The sequence below is a fragment of the Adiantum capillus-veneris genome, chromosome 18 (assembly GCF_014529385.1).
Source record: "Adiantum capillus-veneris isolate H3 chromosome 18, ASM1452938v2, whole genome shotgun sequence".
In the NCBI taxonomy this organism is placed as follows: Eukaryota; Viridiplantae; Streptophyta; class Polypodiopsida; order Polypodiales; family Pteridaceae; genus Adiantum; species Adiantum capillus-veneris.
Window position 1 is genome coordinate 13,397,033 of NC_140948.1, and position 16,348 is coordinate 13,413,380.

General features: G+C 46.8%; 1 protein-coding gene across 1 annotated transcript in view; it reads right to left on the reverse strand.

The window, feature by feature from the left end:
- Positions 1-471: 471 nt before the first annotated feature.
- The window catches only part of LOC147435248 (histone deacetylase complex subunit SAP18-like), a 29,609-nt gene continuing 13,732 nt past the window's right edge, over positions 472-16,348 (reverse strand). The window contains exons 2-6 of the mRNA XM_086488336.1: positions 1,702-1,734; positions 1,513-1,623; positions 1,323-1,418; positions 1,180-1,254; positions 472-779 (exon numbers count right to left, since the gene is read on the reverse strand). Coding sequence (XP_086344462.1) covers positions 747-779; positions 1,180-1,254; positions 1,323-1,418; positions 1,513-1,623; positions 1,702-1,734 — 348 coding nt within the window. The 3' untranslated portion in view covers positions 472-746. The remainder of the gene's footprint in view (positions 780-1,179; positions 1,255-1,322; positions 1,419-1,512; positions 1,624-1,701; positions 1,735-16,348) is intronic.

The following is a 16,348-nucleotide window of genomic DNA, read 5'->3' on the forward strand; positions in this document are numbered from 1 at the left end:
CTGCTGGGAGCCGGGAGCTTGCTGCTGGAATGGTGTGACCAGCACGCATTCCCGGCCATCATGCGTCACTGGGAGGGTTATTCAGCAAAATTACTGTCCTATAGCCGGAATTCCAGCTGGAAAGTAAGTTTTACTGTGGCCATCCCGTAATGGCTACTGGCTGTTCCCAACTGCTGCAAAAATTCTGCAGGAGAAAGTCCACTTAACGGAGGGCCAGAATGCGCTGCCCCCAGACGCCCGACCTTGACGGACACAAACTGTTGCCAACCAAGTAGGCATCCCTCTTAAAAAAGTCTCGACTGTCACGCCGACTACAGTTAATATATTTGTATGTCAATCTCTCATGTACTCATGATCCTACCTGGCATGAATAAAACTCAGATAGAAGTACGAACATGTTCATTGCAACTTGTCTTTTATGGCACACCCACTTTGCTATGTTGAAAACAAAAATTACAACGGCAAAAGATCAAGCCTGTAAGCCACAATCTTCCTTCATCACAAAAGCATGTGTTCAAGACTAACACCACTCATAATAGCTGATGTTTACATAAAGCAGGCCGGTCTCCTACAAATATGATGCATAATCCACTTTCACAGTGATCACTTTAATGAAGGCACATGCCACAAAAAGCCTTAAAAAAATCTGGCTTAGAAAGGAAAATTTGTAGGCATGTCACTGCTTGAATTCTCAGAACTGTGCATAAAAACACAGATCATCTTCAATGAAAAGAAGGCCATCGATTTCATAGTATAGCCACATCTAGGAAGTCTCCAGTCTGCAAGCCAACGGATAGAAAAACTTTAGTAGAAGTCCAACAGAGGCTAAGTAAGAGAGCAGGCGCTCTCAATACTAATTAAATTTACTAGGGAATTACCACACCAATTTGTCATCAAACCAGGCAAACAAGTCCCCAGCCTCCAAACCATGATGATTTAAAGGACAAACTATGCACTGATTCACACAGCAAAAGGAACAATGAAAGCCTCGAGAGGAAAAGGGGCCTACTTGTAACTCCACAAGCACATAATATCCAATTCCACAAGCACAGAACATCCTTGTCCAATAGTGCATATGGGAACATGTGAGCTTGTGCTCATATGCAAGCATAGATGAGCACCAGAAACAATCATCATGTCCAGGGGAAAGAAAAGATGACATCTTAAGCGAGTGAATACCTGAAATGATATAGCACTTAGCGTAAGGTGATCATCACTCCCTCGCCTCACTCCATTGGCATTTGTCATTCCCACCTGCATCGAGTTGCACAAAGCTAAAGACAGGCTTCAAACGAGAGAGAGACAAGTAGTAAATTACTTACTGTACGGATGACGTTACGCCCTCGACGATCAGGATAAACCAATGCAAATGATAGCCTAGCATTTTTCCTCCTCGCTTCTGGTGCAACTTCTGTCACCTAAACAGGTCATGCATATCAATATTAATCACATCACCGAGCCACAGGACTGCCAGTATAACCTGTTTGCATAAATCTTCGGCGGAGTTCTCACCAAATCAGTCAACTCCCTCAACGTTGCATCCATCCAAGTGTAGATTTGCACCTCGTCAGTCGGAACCTTGCCTTTCTCCGCATAATCAGTCATACAATGATGCTCACCTGTCTGCAAAATAAGTTACATAGATCCTTCTTGTAATCCAAAAGGACATGCACCATTGTTTCCATTTTGTTGAAAACTTACCTTCGTAAAAACTCGTATGAGTAATGGGCAAGTCTGAGAGGAAATAATCAAACCAAAAAGCAATGTCAGAAATGAACTAGCGAATTCTGTTAGAATTTTGCTGCTGACAATTATGCCCAAATCGATAACTTCACATGGTGTTTGGTGTGTGCCACTGCAAGTGCCCACAAAATTATCCAATGAAATAAACATTGCAAGGTCTGACAGGCTCAGCCAGCAACGGAACACTGCACTAAACCAAGTCCAAAACCCCATCACAAGCATTTACTACAGAAAGGCAACTCTGCTCCATTGCCTGTGTAAAATTTCTGTTTAGGCAATATTATCTACCCAAAGCCGTACATAAACCTGCTCAATCATAATCTAATTTGACACTTACTCTTGGCTTTCTACAGAACTCACACAACAACTGAATTCGCACTGATGTTGCACGGTTGAACAGCAGTGCTAGTGTGGCATGTACATACGTGGGTGATGCAGTGGATTCTAGGCTGCTGAGCTTTTGGCACCAGTTTTGAAAAAAATAGACTTTTTGGCGCTTTTGGGTAGCCAGCTTATTAGCAGTTGACTTTCATGCTTTTAGTACATTGTAAACATAGTTTGAAACATACGGGCATGCGCATACGGGTATGAAAGTGTGTTTCAAAGGGGCTGCCTGAAACATTCGAGACCCTAGATTCTAGCCAATTTTCATGGGTGAGCCAAAGCACCCAACATTGTTTGCGAGTGGGCTTACCCTAGCAATTGTACAGACAAGTCGAGCAAAGAAGTACCACAAGGGGCACCTATGTTAGAAGAGAGTGCATCTCATGGAAAACTCCACCCCATTGTGTATCGTCTCGTGTTCTCTTTAGTTGAAGTTTGTTGTAGTCAGTCTGTTGGTGGTGGTGTTCTCTTTTACTGCCTTGTCATGTGACTTGCTCGTTTCAGTGGTAGAGCACCAGCTGATTCTTAGAGTCCGATTTGATTTCTACAACCACCGACCATGGATGCAACACCTTGTCAAGCAAACTCTGACGAGGAGTACAAGTACGTGAAAGTGGAAATGGAAGAGGAAGTTGAAGAGGACGACCTTGTCATGAAGCTTCTTATTTACTCCCCCCACGATCCACAATGTGAAAAACACATAAAGGTTCAACCGACGAATACAATCTATCGATAGTGGATAGGATTGGTACACCAAGTCAAAGCGAAGGGGAAAGCGGCCAAGGCTTCCATTGTCAAGAAGTGATCCAATTTAATTGTTTTCTAGTAGCAGTACGTTCAGCAGCAGCAAGCACAACAACAATTGATGCAGATGCAGTCGATGCAAAGTTGGCACATCAAGCAAGTATGCTTCCTTAAAGACTATGGATGAAATGCAGATGAAAAATGTGACGAAGTGCCAAACTTTTCAAAGATTGCTTCAAAAAATGCAATCTAAACTTGACTTTTCTACCTAAAACTATTGACTCTGGCAAACCACAAAGGGAATACCAATGCTTGATGGACAATTGTCACAGGATTTGTGAAATCGGCCCATGGGGCGGTAGGCTTTGGCTTTCACCCGAAATTCTTTACTTTAGACACACACAGAGAGAACGTGCAAAGGAACCCTGCGATGGGAATTAACACTTAAGTACACACACGGCTCAGAAGCTAGAATGCCCCGAGAAGACACCGACAACCTGTAGGCCCCAAAGTTGGCACCCCTTTCGGTATTTCTTTATACTTTGAGAGGGTAAATTACAAAGTAGAGTCCTGGGAATCCTTTACTAGTATCCTGCTAAAAACTACCTTTTTTGGCCCCAAAATTGGCGCCCCTTTCGGTATTTCTTTATACTTTGAGAGGGTAAATTACAAAGTAGAGTCCTGGGAATCCTTTACCAGTCAGTATCCTGCTAGATACTACCGTTTTTGGCCAAATTTTGGCAGCATAACAATCCCAAAACTTGTGCGAAACCAATTCCCTTGCTGGAACTCACTTCCACTGGCATAAACCCTCTGATTCCTACCCAAAAACAGTAAATTCAGCACGCCGTAATTACTTGTTTTTGCCCTGTTTTCAGCCCCAAACAGTCCCCTAACTGTCCTCAGCCAATGGGACACTATTCCCAATGGTTCTGGCATCCGTATGGCAAAAACATTCAATTTACAGCGCAGCGCTGAAAACGCACCTGTACGGTGAGGTTATGACCCTCACCTGTGCCTACTTTGGAGTAGCAGTTAGCTATCCCTGTTCCTGCTCAAGGAGGCTCTTGCCTCAACACAAAATCATGAACCCACACAGTTGTACATCAGTCAAATGAAGAGCCCTCTTGTGGGGCATCACATAACTGCACGTAGGGGGGAGAGAGAGCAGTGTGTAGTGTGCAGGGCATCACTCCTAACACCACATTGTACATGAGAGGGAAAGAAAGCACTCCATAGCTCTTAACTTGTGACAAAATGCAAAGTGAGGCCTCTCCCAACTTAAATTTCAGCGCCACTTCTTAATGCAAGAAGAAAGTGCACGAAATTCTGCCACTTGGCGCATTTACAAGCATTTGCCCATTTCGGGGTTGCCGCCTAAAAATCTCCCGACTGGTTGCCCAGTTGACTTCGCGGCAGAGTTGTAAAATGTTCCCCTTGTCATACCGAAGGTAATGACGAGAACACATTTCACGGCCCAAAATAGCAGTTCCCTAATTTTTAGGAGATGCTTCCGTTGGGCTCCCACTGATCATCTTACCATCTATCCTCATTGGGACCGCATACAAAAGTACAATGTGGCCCAGTTGTCGGATACTTTCTGTTGGTGATCCCACCTTGACTTTATGCCTTTATTGAGTTCACTTCCTAGTCTCAACAAACTTGCTAAGTGCGACGGGGGGACCTACATGACCTTGCACTGAGCCTAGACATCCTCTTACTATACGAATTCAGTGCCGACCAACTTCCTGTCTGCGGGTGAAACTACCGTTCACATTGGTCATACAATGTCCGACCATTTGCAACTTCAAAAAGAGGGTCTCAAAAATAAAACAAAAATCATTGGAAAGAAACCAACAACTAAGGTTAGCAATTGCCACGTCCTCATGACATAGTTAACAGCTGCAACGTCCTCGTGACATACCCCCCTCTTGAAATCGCAAACGTCCTTGATTGCGTACCATAAATACATGCTACCGATGATCTTGTGTTGTTAGCACTCTTTTATCATCGCATGTATCCGCAAGAAAGGTCATAACACAAATACAAATGACTTAATGAGACCTTCATACTTTTGTCATTTCCATCGATCACACTGAATTCATATGTACATTTGATGTGCTAGCTCTATCATTACCCCTCCTTTGCACACGTTGGGTTGGGGCATAAGTAGGTTGTAACCCAAAGGCTTCAAGGTAAAGCTGCAATACATTTGGTGCCTCTGACAGTTCATGCTCTTCCATCCACTTTGCATCCATAGGTGGATAGTTCTTGAACTACACCAAATAGCATCTTGCAACCTGTCCTTTTAACTTTTCTGTCCTTATGTGCCAAAACTTGCTCAGGTACCAGGATCTCATCAAGTTCCTCAACTTCTGGCTTATCGTCATCTGGCATATCTTCTGGCACATCACCCACGAAGGATCATAGAAGACTCACTTGAAACGCATTATGAATCTTCCACGCATCAGGTAATTTCAGCCTCCAAGCCACATCGCTGATCTTGTCAAGCACTTGAAAAGGCCCATAGTAACGCATACCGAGCTTAGGAAACAGTCGTTCCTTGCCCTTCATCTTCTTTAACCTTGCCTTTTCGATCCTTAACAGAACCCAATCACCAGGTGATAACAATAATTCACGACGGTGACGATCAGCAGCCTTTTTCTGCTTTGCCTGAGTCTTCTCCAAGGCAATTTTAATTTTCTTATACATTTCATTCATGTTCTCAACACATCGATCTGCCTCAAAGATCTTGTCCTTTGTATGCAAAATGGGAGGAACCTTTTTTCCGCCTTCAACAATCTCAAAAGGTGCTTTGCCAGTAGACGAATGCACCATATTATTGTGCGCATATTCAAGCATAGGCAAATACTGTTCCCACTTGCCCTTATTATCTGACACATAGCATTTCAGCAGATCTAAGACAGTAGAATTAGCCTCTTTTGACTGTCCATCAGTTTGTGGATGAAAATGAAGACGAGAACTTGAGCGTAGTGCCCATGTTCTCAAACAATCCTCTCCAGAACAAACTGGTCATGCGAGGATCACGATCACTGACAATCGATTGTGGCATACCATGGTACTTAAACACATTGTACATGAACAAGCGTGCCATCTGATCATATTTTATCTTCTTCTTGACATGGATAAAATGGGCCTGCTTGCTAAACCTGCTTGCTAAACCTGGCTGATAATGGTCCATATACTATCATTCCCTATTGGCATTCTTGGAAGATTAAAAATAAAGTCCATAGCAATGCTTTCCCATGGCTTATCCAGAATCGGCAGTGGTTGTAACAACCCCGGTGCCTTTTGCCAGTCAAACTTGACCTTTTGGCAAATTATGCATGCTCGCACAAAGACATCCACATCTCTCCTCAAGGTAGGCCAATAGAAGAATGTCTCTACCGCTTTAATTGTCACATCAATACCACGATACCCTGCATACAGTGGGACATGACTCTCTTCCATGACCTTATGTCGCAATGGCCTAGTGACACAAAGTCATAAAACCATCTCTGAGGAGGTAGTGCTCATGATGTTGCCCCTCTTGCAACTGTTCAAAGATCCTTGCAAAATCTTCATCAGTAGCATACTGTTCCTTCATGTCATCTAACTCATGATGATAAGAAATTGACACAACTGAAATCTGTGGCTTTCTTGATAACGCATCAGCCACAACGTTCTTCTTGCCTTCCTGTAGCGCGGATAATGTGTCGTGCTCTCTACAGTGTGGGTGCCCCTCAGTGCAATGTGCGTGACAATCTCACTCAAACAAATGAAAACTCTCTCAAACAGAATGAAACACAGAAACAACGGATAACAACACAGAAACAATGGATAACAAATAGACACAACAGTGGACCAGAACATGTGGACTCGACTAGCTCAAAGAACCATGTACAGACTCTGGCGTGGCAGCACACTCCGCTCCAGCCCAGGACTCACAGGTACAAATGGGGTGTCGAGGCTCAGATGTGCAAGGATGGTGAAGCAGTGCTCTGTGTAAGACTTCCTCTAGACGACTACGTGCAAGATAAGATAGAACTGCCCCCAAAACACGACTACTCATATGTACAACCATAAGAGCCACCAACGGCCCATAAATGTCCAGCCAGCTAAGTTTATCTCCAAACTGAGTGGTGGTGGTGACCTGGCCACGATGTCCACTAGACCACCATAGGTACCCTACCACGTGTCACTCCCAGCCCAAAGGGTCCGTCCAGTGTGAACCAGACCAACTGTAGCTAACTGTCCAACTGCCTGTCCTGTGAAGTGACTGTAGCCCTGCTACAGGTTGCCCACCACAAGACCGCTCACCGTCTTGGTGAGAGGAAGACTGAAACTTTGAAAGAAAACTACTAGTATGTACAATGGTGAGTTCCTGGATCTGTCATCCAAGAGATAAAGTGGTGGCCACTGCTGCATCCGAAGGATCAGCCTCTGGAGGTGGGGCCATCAAATCGATTGTGGGGCCTTGCTGTATGCGAGCTCTCCTATCAGTAAGTGTGTTTCCTGAGAAATGACCAGCCACCTGCTGCTGAGCCGATGGTAGCACCTGTCCTGTAGTGTACTGAGGACGTCGAGTAACACAGCCATGCCGATGTGCTCCAGCAACTCCATCACAACAAGTCATATTTTGCATCTGATGCAATGGTGAAGACTGAAACCCCTGAGGAGGAGGATACTGTTGTTGTTGGTTGTAGTACTGAACGGGAACTGGAGTCTGTGAGTAAAGTCCCATAAACTGTTGAGAAGGACCCGTTGCTGCATGCTGCACTGGTGTACCTGCTCCCAGTCCACCCATATCCCATACCCATCATCGTAGGCTGCGTTGCCCTATTTTCCTGTAACAGCAATTCTCTAAATCCTTGTAGTTGATTCTGAAGGTCACTAATCACTTGAGACTTTAACTTCAGGGCCTGCTGGAGTGCGAAAATAGTGGCATCCCTATCCGCGATGGCGCTCTCAGCAACCTTCAGAGCTCCCTCCATAGCTGCGTAAGTAGCTGCGTGACGCTGGTGTGTGGCTGCTAAACGCTCTGCTCCCAGCTCAATGGTGGCAATGACTTGCCTAGACTCCTGCAATATATCCTCCGATAGCCGAAAAAATGAAGTAGAGTCCGATCCTGTAGAAGGTCCTGTAATAGTGTCAGGGTGAAGAGAGCTGGAGAGTGGTACAGCTGGTGGGATTGCTGGTGGGACTGGTGTGACAAGTGGCACTGCTCGCGGTGGACAAGGAGCATGCCTCTCTGGACTAGGCGCATGCCTCTCTGTCGAAGTAGAGATGGTAGGAGTGGTTGCCGCAGGACTAGGCATAGGAGAAGAAGCAATTGCCACTGGGACATGGGAGCTAGTCACTGTGGTAGGTGTAAAAATAGCAGCAGTAGAGAGAGGAATACACATTGTAGAAGTCACAGCTGTGACATGCATAGTGTGATCTGGACCACCTGAACTTACCATCGAATCAGTAGTGACCGTATGCGAGGAACGTCGAACTGGTTGCTTCACTCGAAGCTGTTGGCTTTCGGAGACTGGCAGGGATACTAAAGATGCTACTGTGTCCTTCACTACCTTTGCCCTCTTTTTCTTTGGCTTTTCAGATAGATCCTTTGTTTGTTCAATATCTTTCCCTTTTCCCTTAGAGCTTTTACGCTGCATCGCCGCATCCACATCCATAGGACTAACAGGTATATTAATCACCCAGGCCAACATCGGAGCTGCGAAGCATTGAAAGCTAGATTGCACAGATTGCACCTGAGCTCTGAATCTTTTAGCTCGAGACTGTAAAGAGGTAAATAAAATTTGATGAAAGCCACATGGGATGGTGTGGATGAGGCAGTATAGGCCTTCGCAGTGCGAGAATATAGTAGGCACGTCACATCTGGCCTTGCCCTTGCCCTTGCCGACTTTAGGATCTCTGACCAAAAAGTAATACTTGAAAATGGACCAGAGCTGTTTATTCCTTGCATAGCCAGCATGATTCGTACTGAGTAGTTCTTTGCATGCCTCGATTGTTGCATCTTTCGAAAGTTGGGAATAGGTGCGCGTAGCCGGTTTCACTGCAGGAAAAGTTGTCATCCCCAAGGCGTTACCTATTCGTGTAGCAGTCAGTGGGTGTCCTCTGACTTTGGGAAAAAACTTGAGGAGTGCATGCACCATATCCATGGGAATATCCGAAGGTAGATCGATGTCTGCTAATGCTGACAATCCTAGCTTGTGTAGCTAGTCTTTTGATAGGACTTCTCGAAGCGACGGATGAGGCTGCTGCAGATGGAAGTTCAATGTGAACTTGGTTTGGGTCTTGGAAGAAGGAGGCCGAGGAATTGGATGACCCAGTACCTGCATGATGGCTTTTCTCTTCTTTTGGTTCTTTACAGCTTCTTCTTCTTCATCCTCTTCCTCTTCCTCGTTGCTCGAAGACTTGGAGTCGGAAGCAGAGCTTGATTCGGACTCCTTGTAATTTTCATCACTGTGATCAGTGGAGGACACATCAGTGAGGCCATGGCTGGATGTATCCACATCCTCTACCTCTGCAGAACTTTGGGATGTCTCAGTTGGCCTCTCTGGAGAGAGAGCTTTTTTTTTCCTTACTTGCTTGCTTGTTCCAGCCATTGTAAAGAGAATTCCTGGTTGTGTCAATCTGCAGTGTGCAGTGCTAACTCTGAAAAAGCTTGAATACGCAAGAAACGAATAGCTTGTCCTTTCAAAGCGATGGAGGCAGCGGATGATGAGTTAAAAAAGCTATGGCTGTTTTAAAGCACGCGATGGATTGAAAACGATGGGTTCTGATTGCTAATTGATGGATGCAAGCGGAATTGGGCGAGGGGTTAAGGTAGGTTAAGGGCGAGGGGATGCGTATAGGATAGGGGCGAGGGAGTGAGGGAGGTAGGGTCGAGGGATATTTAGAGGATAAGGGTGAGGGGGGAGAGAGTGGGTATGGGCGAGGGGGGAGAGAGTGGGTATGGGTGAGGGGGTTGAGGGTGGGTATGGGCGAGGGATATTTAGAGGATAAGGGTGAGGGGGGAGAGAGTGGGTATGGGCGAGGGGGTTGAGGGTGGGTAGGGGTGAGGGGGAAAATAGTGGATAGGGGCGAGGGGGGAGAGAGTGGGTATGGGCGAGGGGGAAAATAGTGGATAGGGGCGAGGGGGTTGAGGGTAGGTAAGGGCGAGGGGGAATAAGTGGATAGGGGCGAGGGGGGAGAGCGTGGGTATGGGCGAGGGTGATGAGGGTGAGGGAAATAAGTGGATAGGGGCGAGGGGGGAGAGAGTGGGCATGGGCGAGGGGGTTGAGGGTGGGTAGGGGCGAGGGGGAAGAGAGTGGGTATGGGCGAGGGGGAAAATAGTGGATAGGGGCGAGGAGGTTGAGGGTAGGTCCTTGCGAGGGGGAATAAGTGGATAGGGGCGAGGGGGGAGATAGTGGGTAGGGGCTAGGGGGTTGAGGGCAGGTAAGGGCGAGGGAAGTAAGGGAGGGTAGGGGCGAGGGGTTGGTATAGAGTAGGGGTGAGTGTGTTTGTGGAGAGGTTAGGGGCGCGAGGGGTTTGGGGTTGGGATAGGTAGGGCGCAACGATCACACTCGGTACAAAGTGATAAAAGTGATAGCAGAAGCAAAGAGAAGGTACAAAGTGCTAATTTTTGAGCAGCTACAAATCTCGAGCAGATAAAAGGGAGGGTAATTTTGACTCATTAGGAGATTAAGGTTCCTACAGCAAAGCTGAAAGTTTAATGGCACCAAAGGTTTTTTCTGCTATTGGAATCAAAGTTCTTTGACATAAACTCTGCCATATTCTTCCCATAGACAGTATGGCATTGGGAGTCTCATCAAGTCAAGTCCTTGATTACACCTTGTTCATTATCCCAATTGCCATCTAAGCAGAGTCCCCAAGAGTCCCCAAGCAGATTCCACTTGTCAAACTGAACAAAACCACTCCGACGAGAAGCTTGACTGAAAGCTTAACTGGAAGGACCTTAATACTTAACCGCAAATAACACTGAGAATAGAAACAATTAGAGGAGTGACTGGACTGTAGAAGCTCCCGATAATATCCAATTACCAGGACTTAGTGGAGAAAGATATCTTAGAGGAAAGGCGGAAACTTACAGACATAGCAGAAATTGAGATAGTAACAGAGCATCCATTCTGGTGGAAAGCTAGTCATGAGGAGAGCATAACTGAGACAGTAACAAAACACCCGTTCTGATGGAAAGATAGTGCGGAGGAGAGAGATGGGACATAGAACCTACAGATGGCGGGATAGTTGCAGACCCTTTACTCAGAGGAGTAATAGCACTTGATTCTGGAGCCATTTACCAGTGGCAAAGGAACGCCTTCCAAAGTGACTAACTGGACAGCCCCCTGTGGCAAAACCTCCTGTACTCTAAAGGGCCCTTGCCAAGCTGGAACCAGCTTCTTTGCTTTTTTCAAATATTTTGCCTGATAGAGTAGCACCAATGTGCCTTGCATTATTTTTGGCTTTCTGAGGTGGCGATCATGCCACGCTTTTCGACGAAGTTGTTCCGCTTGCAGAGCACGAGAAGCTAAAAGGCGGCTTTCATCCAATAAGGTGAGACGGGAGATAGAGGCAGATTCCATGCCCCAACTTGCACGCAGACTGCCCACCCTAGGGGAACCGGAGTTGAACTCAAATGGAGCTATGGCTTCCAAACCGAAAGCGAGTTGAAAAGGCGTTTGATTCGTTGTTGCTTTGAAAGATGTGCGGTATGCCCAAAGAGTGCCGTGCACAGCCTGAGCCCACGATGCTGAATGGAGATGACATGCTTTCCTCAGTAGGGCGATTAGAACCTTGTTGGTGCTCTCGGCCTGTCCATTGGCTCTAGGGTAATAAGAGCACGACTTGCGATGAAAAATCTTGTAATTGGCCAGCAAATTTGAGATCATGTCATTGACAAAATGACTGCCTCTATCACTGGTGATCTCTAAGGGACATCCAAATCTGCATAAAATATTTTCATATAAAAATTTGGCCACTGTATTGCCAGTGCAATCTACTGTCGCTAGTACCTCTACCCACTTTGTTGCATAGTCTGTAGCCACTAGCAGATATTTGCGATTACCTGGTTGAGCCGGGAGATATATTGGTCCCACAAAGTCCAAACCCCATCTCTCAAAAGGTAGCCACGCCATCGAGACCTGCAAAGGACGGTTGGATTGCTTACTCGGCTTCAGCCCACATCTCTGGAACACATCACAAACCTTAGAATATGCTATTGTATCCTTAAAAATGTAGGGCCACCACAGACCACTTTGTAGAATCTTCTGAGCAGTGATGTGACCAGGGTAATGGCCACCAGTGGGACCATTGTGGGCATCCTCCAGAATATGCTCCACCTCATGAGGCGAGACACAACGCTTCAGAACACCATCTGGTCCCGCTTTGTAGAGCTGGCCCCCAATCAGAGTGAAAGGCCTGGACTTCAACAGCAATCTCCTCTTTTGCAGTAGGGATGCCCTCTCTGGGTACAGCCCAGTAGATAGAAAATGTAGAACCTCGCCGTACCATTCCGGTGTTGTATCTATTTTAAAAAGACTGCTAGATGGAAAGTCATCCGCAATCCCGGTAGCTTCTTCGCCTGTGTAAATGCGAGAGAGGTGGTCAGCCATTACATGATGCTTACCAGGACGGAGTACCACTTCAAAATCAAACTCCTGGAATAGGAGGAGCCATCGCCATACTCGACCTGCAACCTGTGGCTTATTAAGCGCAAGGCATGGTGATCAGTGAAAATTGTGAAGTGGACCCCTAGCAAATAGTGACGAAATTTGTGTAGAGCATACACTATAGCCAATCCTTCCCTCTCTGTGGTGCTATAGTTTCGCTCTGCTTTGGTGAGCAGGCGACTTGCATAATGTACAGGGCGATCCAAGTTGAACTCTTTGCTAGGCTGAGTCAGCACAGCACCCACAGCCAGCAGACTGGCATCTGTATGCACATGAAAAGGTAGGGCCCAATCCGGGGCAACTAGAATACGCGCTTCAGTGAGACGTTTTTTGAGGTATGCAAATGCTTCGGCCTCAGGTGTTGACCACCGGAAGGGAACAGCAGCACTAGTGAGCCGGGTCAATGGTTGAGCCACCTGTGCATACATACGTATAAACCTGCGATGATAGCCGGTGTGGCCCACAAAGCTCTGAACACCTTTGGGATTTATGGGAGGAGGTAACTTCAAGATGGCCACTATCTTCTCTGGGTCCGGTGCCAAACCTTGAGCAGACACCACATGGCCCAACAGTGTGCCCTCTGTGACCAAAAAATGACATTTGTTCGGATTGAGCTTCAAACGTGCCTCTCTACACCTGAGGAAGACTGCAGAGAGCTGAGCAAGATGCTCCTTTAGCAACATTGAGCACCCGAGAAGGTGGAAAAGTCATCCATTAATATGCGAAGGTGATCAGTAAGCAGAGAACAAAAGATGAGATATACTATGCGATTGAAAGAAGGCGGTGCATTTTTAAGCCCAAAAGACATTCTAGTGTAGATGAAAATACCCCAGGGAGTCACAAAAGCTGTTTTGATTTGGTCGTTAGGATGTATTCCTAACTGATTGTAGCCGTTGAACCCGTCCATAAAACTATACAGTACATGGCCAGCGACATCTTCGAGGACTCTCTCAGTAAAAGGTGTCGGAAATCCATCCGGGATTGTGACCTTATTCAGAGCCCGATAGTCGACACAAACTCGAATTTTGTTGGACTGCTTCTTTGGGGCAATAACCATAGGAGACAACCATTCTGAGTGCTATACTGGTACAATAATACCTGCTTCTTGCATTTTTTCCAACTCGATTTTGACTGCTTCTGCATACTTGGGATTCGGTTTGTAAGCCCGTCCTCTGACCGGCTTAGCCTCCTCAACCAGAGGAATTGTGCGGACTCCTAGCTCTGCAGGGATTCCTTCTAAATCGTGGTAAGACCAGGCAAACACATCTTTGAAAGAGCGCACGAAGGAGATTACCAGGTCGAGTAGAGCGGGGTGATCCCATAACCAAGTGGCTAATAAGATGGGTTGATGGTTGTCAGGGCCGCCTAGGTTGACCTCTCTGACTGGGTCAGGCGGTGCAGTGGTCGAGGCTGCGTCAGGTGGAGAAGACTGTGCCGCCTCTGTTAGCCTTTGGACATTATGAGCTGGCGTCTGATCAATGTTGAAATCAGCATACTCTTCCTGCAACCAACCTGATGGAAGCTCTGCAAATGGTAAATCCTCAGATACCTCAAAGTGCTCCGGCATGGGTGGAGAGTCAGATGGAGTAGAGGCTAAGGAGGGAGCTGGGGTGTTGGCCAACTCTTGCAAGGGAGACTTTTTTCCCCTTCTATGGTGGGTTATATATAGGCTCACCCAGGCCGACGGTTTCCATCAAGGGACCCTCTGAAGGATGGGCACCAGAGACTGGTCCACTTGGTTCTAAGAAGGCTCCATCAATGTCAGATAACAAGGAAGTTGGTTTGCTCTGAGCAATTGGGAAGGACTTGTCCTTTGGGTCAGGTAGACCAGAGTGAGGAAGTGGAGACTGGCGAGGTGGACCTGTGGGTAGACTGAGACCAAGAGCTGCTCTTTGTGCCCAAGTAAGGACACCAGCAACACCAGCAGGCTCCTCCACTTGCAGAGGCTTAACCACATGAGTAGCAGGTGAAGGTTGAGGCACGGTGTTCACAGTAATCAAATTTATCTTCGGAAAGGTGAATTCGGGCTGGTTCTGAGTCGAGCCTGAAGACGTGGATGCCCTTTGCTTGGGACAATCTTTACTGTAGTGATCCTTCGAATCAGGGCAATGACGACAAGGAGGGGACCCCTCGGGTAAAGGACACTTGCTCTGATAATGCCCATATTCTCCGCATCTATAGCAGAGTATGGGCCGATTGGAAGGACGAAACGGGGGACGAGGTGGTTGCTGCATGGAATTTGAGGCTGAGGTGTAGAAACTTTGGGGAACTGAGGGAGTATTGGCATGATAAAAACTGTGGGGTGCAAAGTTGTTGTGCATACCTTGCTGCATAGGGGGTGTTGTCAGCAGAGGAGGCAACTGGTTTTGATGGCCGTAGGGTGAGACCATGTTGGATGCAGGTGCTAGCCCTTGTTGGAGAGAAGGACCAAGATTTTGTTGTATTTGACGCAATCCCTTGAGGTAGTAACAATCCTTATCCTCATGTCCAGATTTTTCACAGAAGTGGCAGTAAAACCGAAGGGGGCATTCCTGTGGTGGGTGCCCTGGAGAGCGGCATGAGCTACACCAAACCATAGCCTTGGTCTCTTGCTGACACTTGAGCTCTTCTAACTCGCACTTAATCTGTTCCAATGCCTCATTATGTGTAGGCTTCTCTTGTCTAAGAGAGAAGGACCTCTCCTCTTGAAGAGCTCGTTGTAGCTTTAGGGCTTCCAGTTCCCAACGTAAAGAAGTTAAAGGATCAGTAGGACTACCTTCCGAGAACACAGAGGGAGTATCTATTTGAGGAGAGTTGTTGAAGAGCTTCCTAGCTCCCTCTATTCTAGTAGCAGCTGCGATGAACTCGTCGAGAGTGGCGTCGGGTCGGAGACTCTCTCGGAGTTTTTGTTGAGAAGTTTTGGGAAGCGCCTTCTCCACCCACTTTTAAACCATGAATTCACCGCGTTGTTGGGGAAGCTTGGCCACCAGCGACTTAGTTTTCGTCATAAGCTCCGCAAAAGTCTCCTCAGGTTTGAGCACCATGTTGGCCAACTCATCCAACACCTTCTCCTGGTAGTCACCCGGCCTGAAAGCTGCACAGAACTGCTGTCTTAAGGCTGCCCAAGTTGCAAAATGGTTCTCTGCAAATTGGCTGTACCATTTATCTGCTAGGCCATCCAGGGTGGATGGAAATAGTACCCAGTAAGCATCTTCTCTATTCAGCTCACGTCCCCTACAGAGAGATACAAATTTTCTTGCATGGTCGTCAGCATCTTTTGAAGACAGCCCTTTGAAGGTAGGGAACTTGATGTTCACCTTGGCCAAAACACTAGCTAGTGGCTCCATGATTCCTTGCTGAGTTTGTTGCACAATAGCTTGCTGTAGAAGAATAGGAGAGAGCTTTTATGGAGAAGGTGATCGTGAAGATGGGGAACCTGATGACGAAGGAACTGGTGAGAGCTTTTCTGGAGAAGGTGATCGGGAAGATGGGGAACCTGATGAAGGAATGGGTGATGTGATATGTGGAGGTATAGGTGATGAGGTTGAAGGATTTCTACAAGGTGTCAAAGGTCGTCTTCTGTGATAGTACTTCAAAGGGCTCAGTAGTGGGCTTTGACACTCAACTGACCTCCTTGTATGTGTCATGCAGTGACCTCCAAACCAACCAAGCTTTGGGCAAGAAAACCTTGACCTGACTGAAGACTGGTCTAGACTCTACTAGACCAGACGAGTGTCTAGACCAGCTGGACCACGGACGAGGAGGACTAGACTAGGGTCTAGACCAGACAAGTGACTAGACCAGCTAGACCAGGGTCGAGG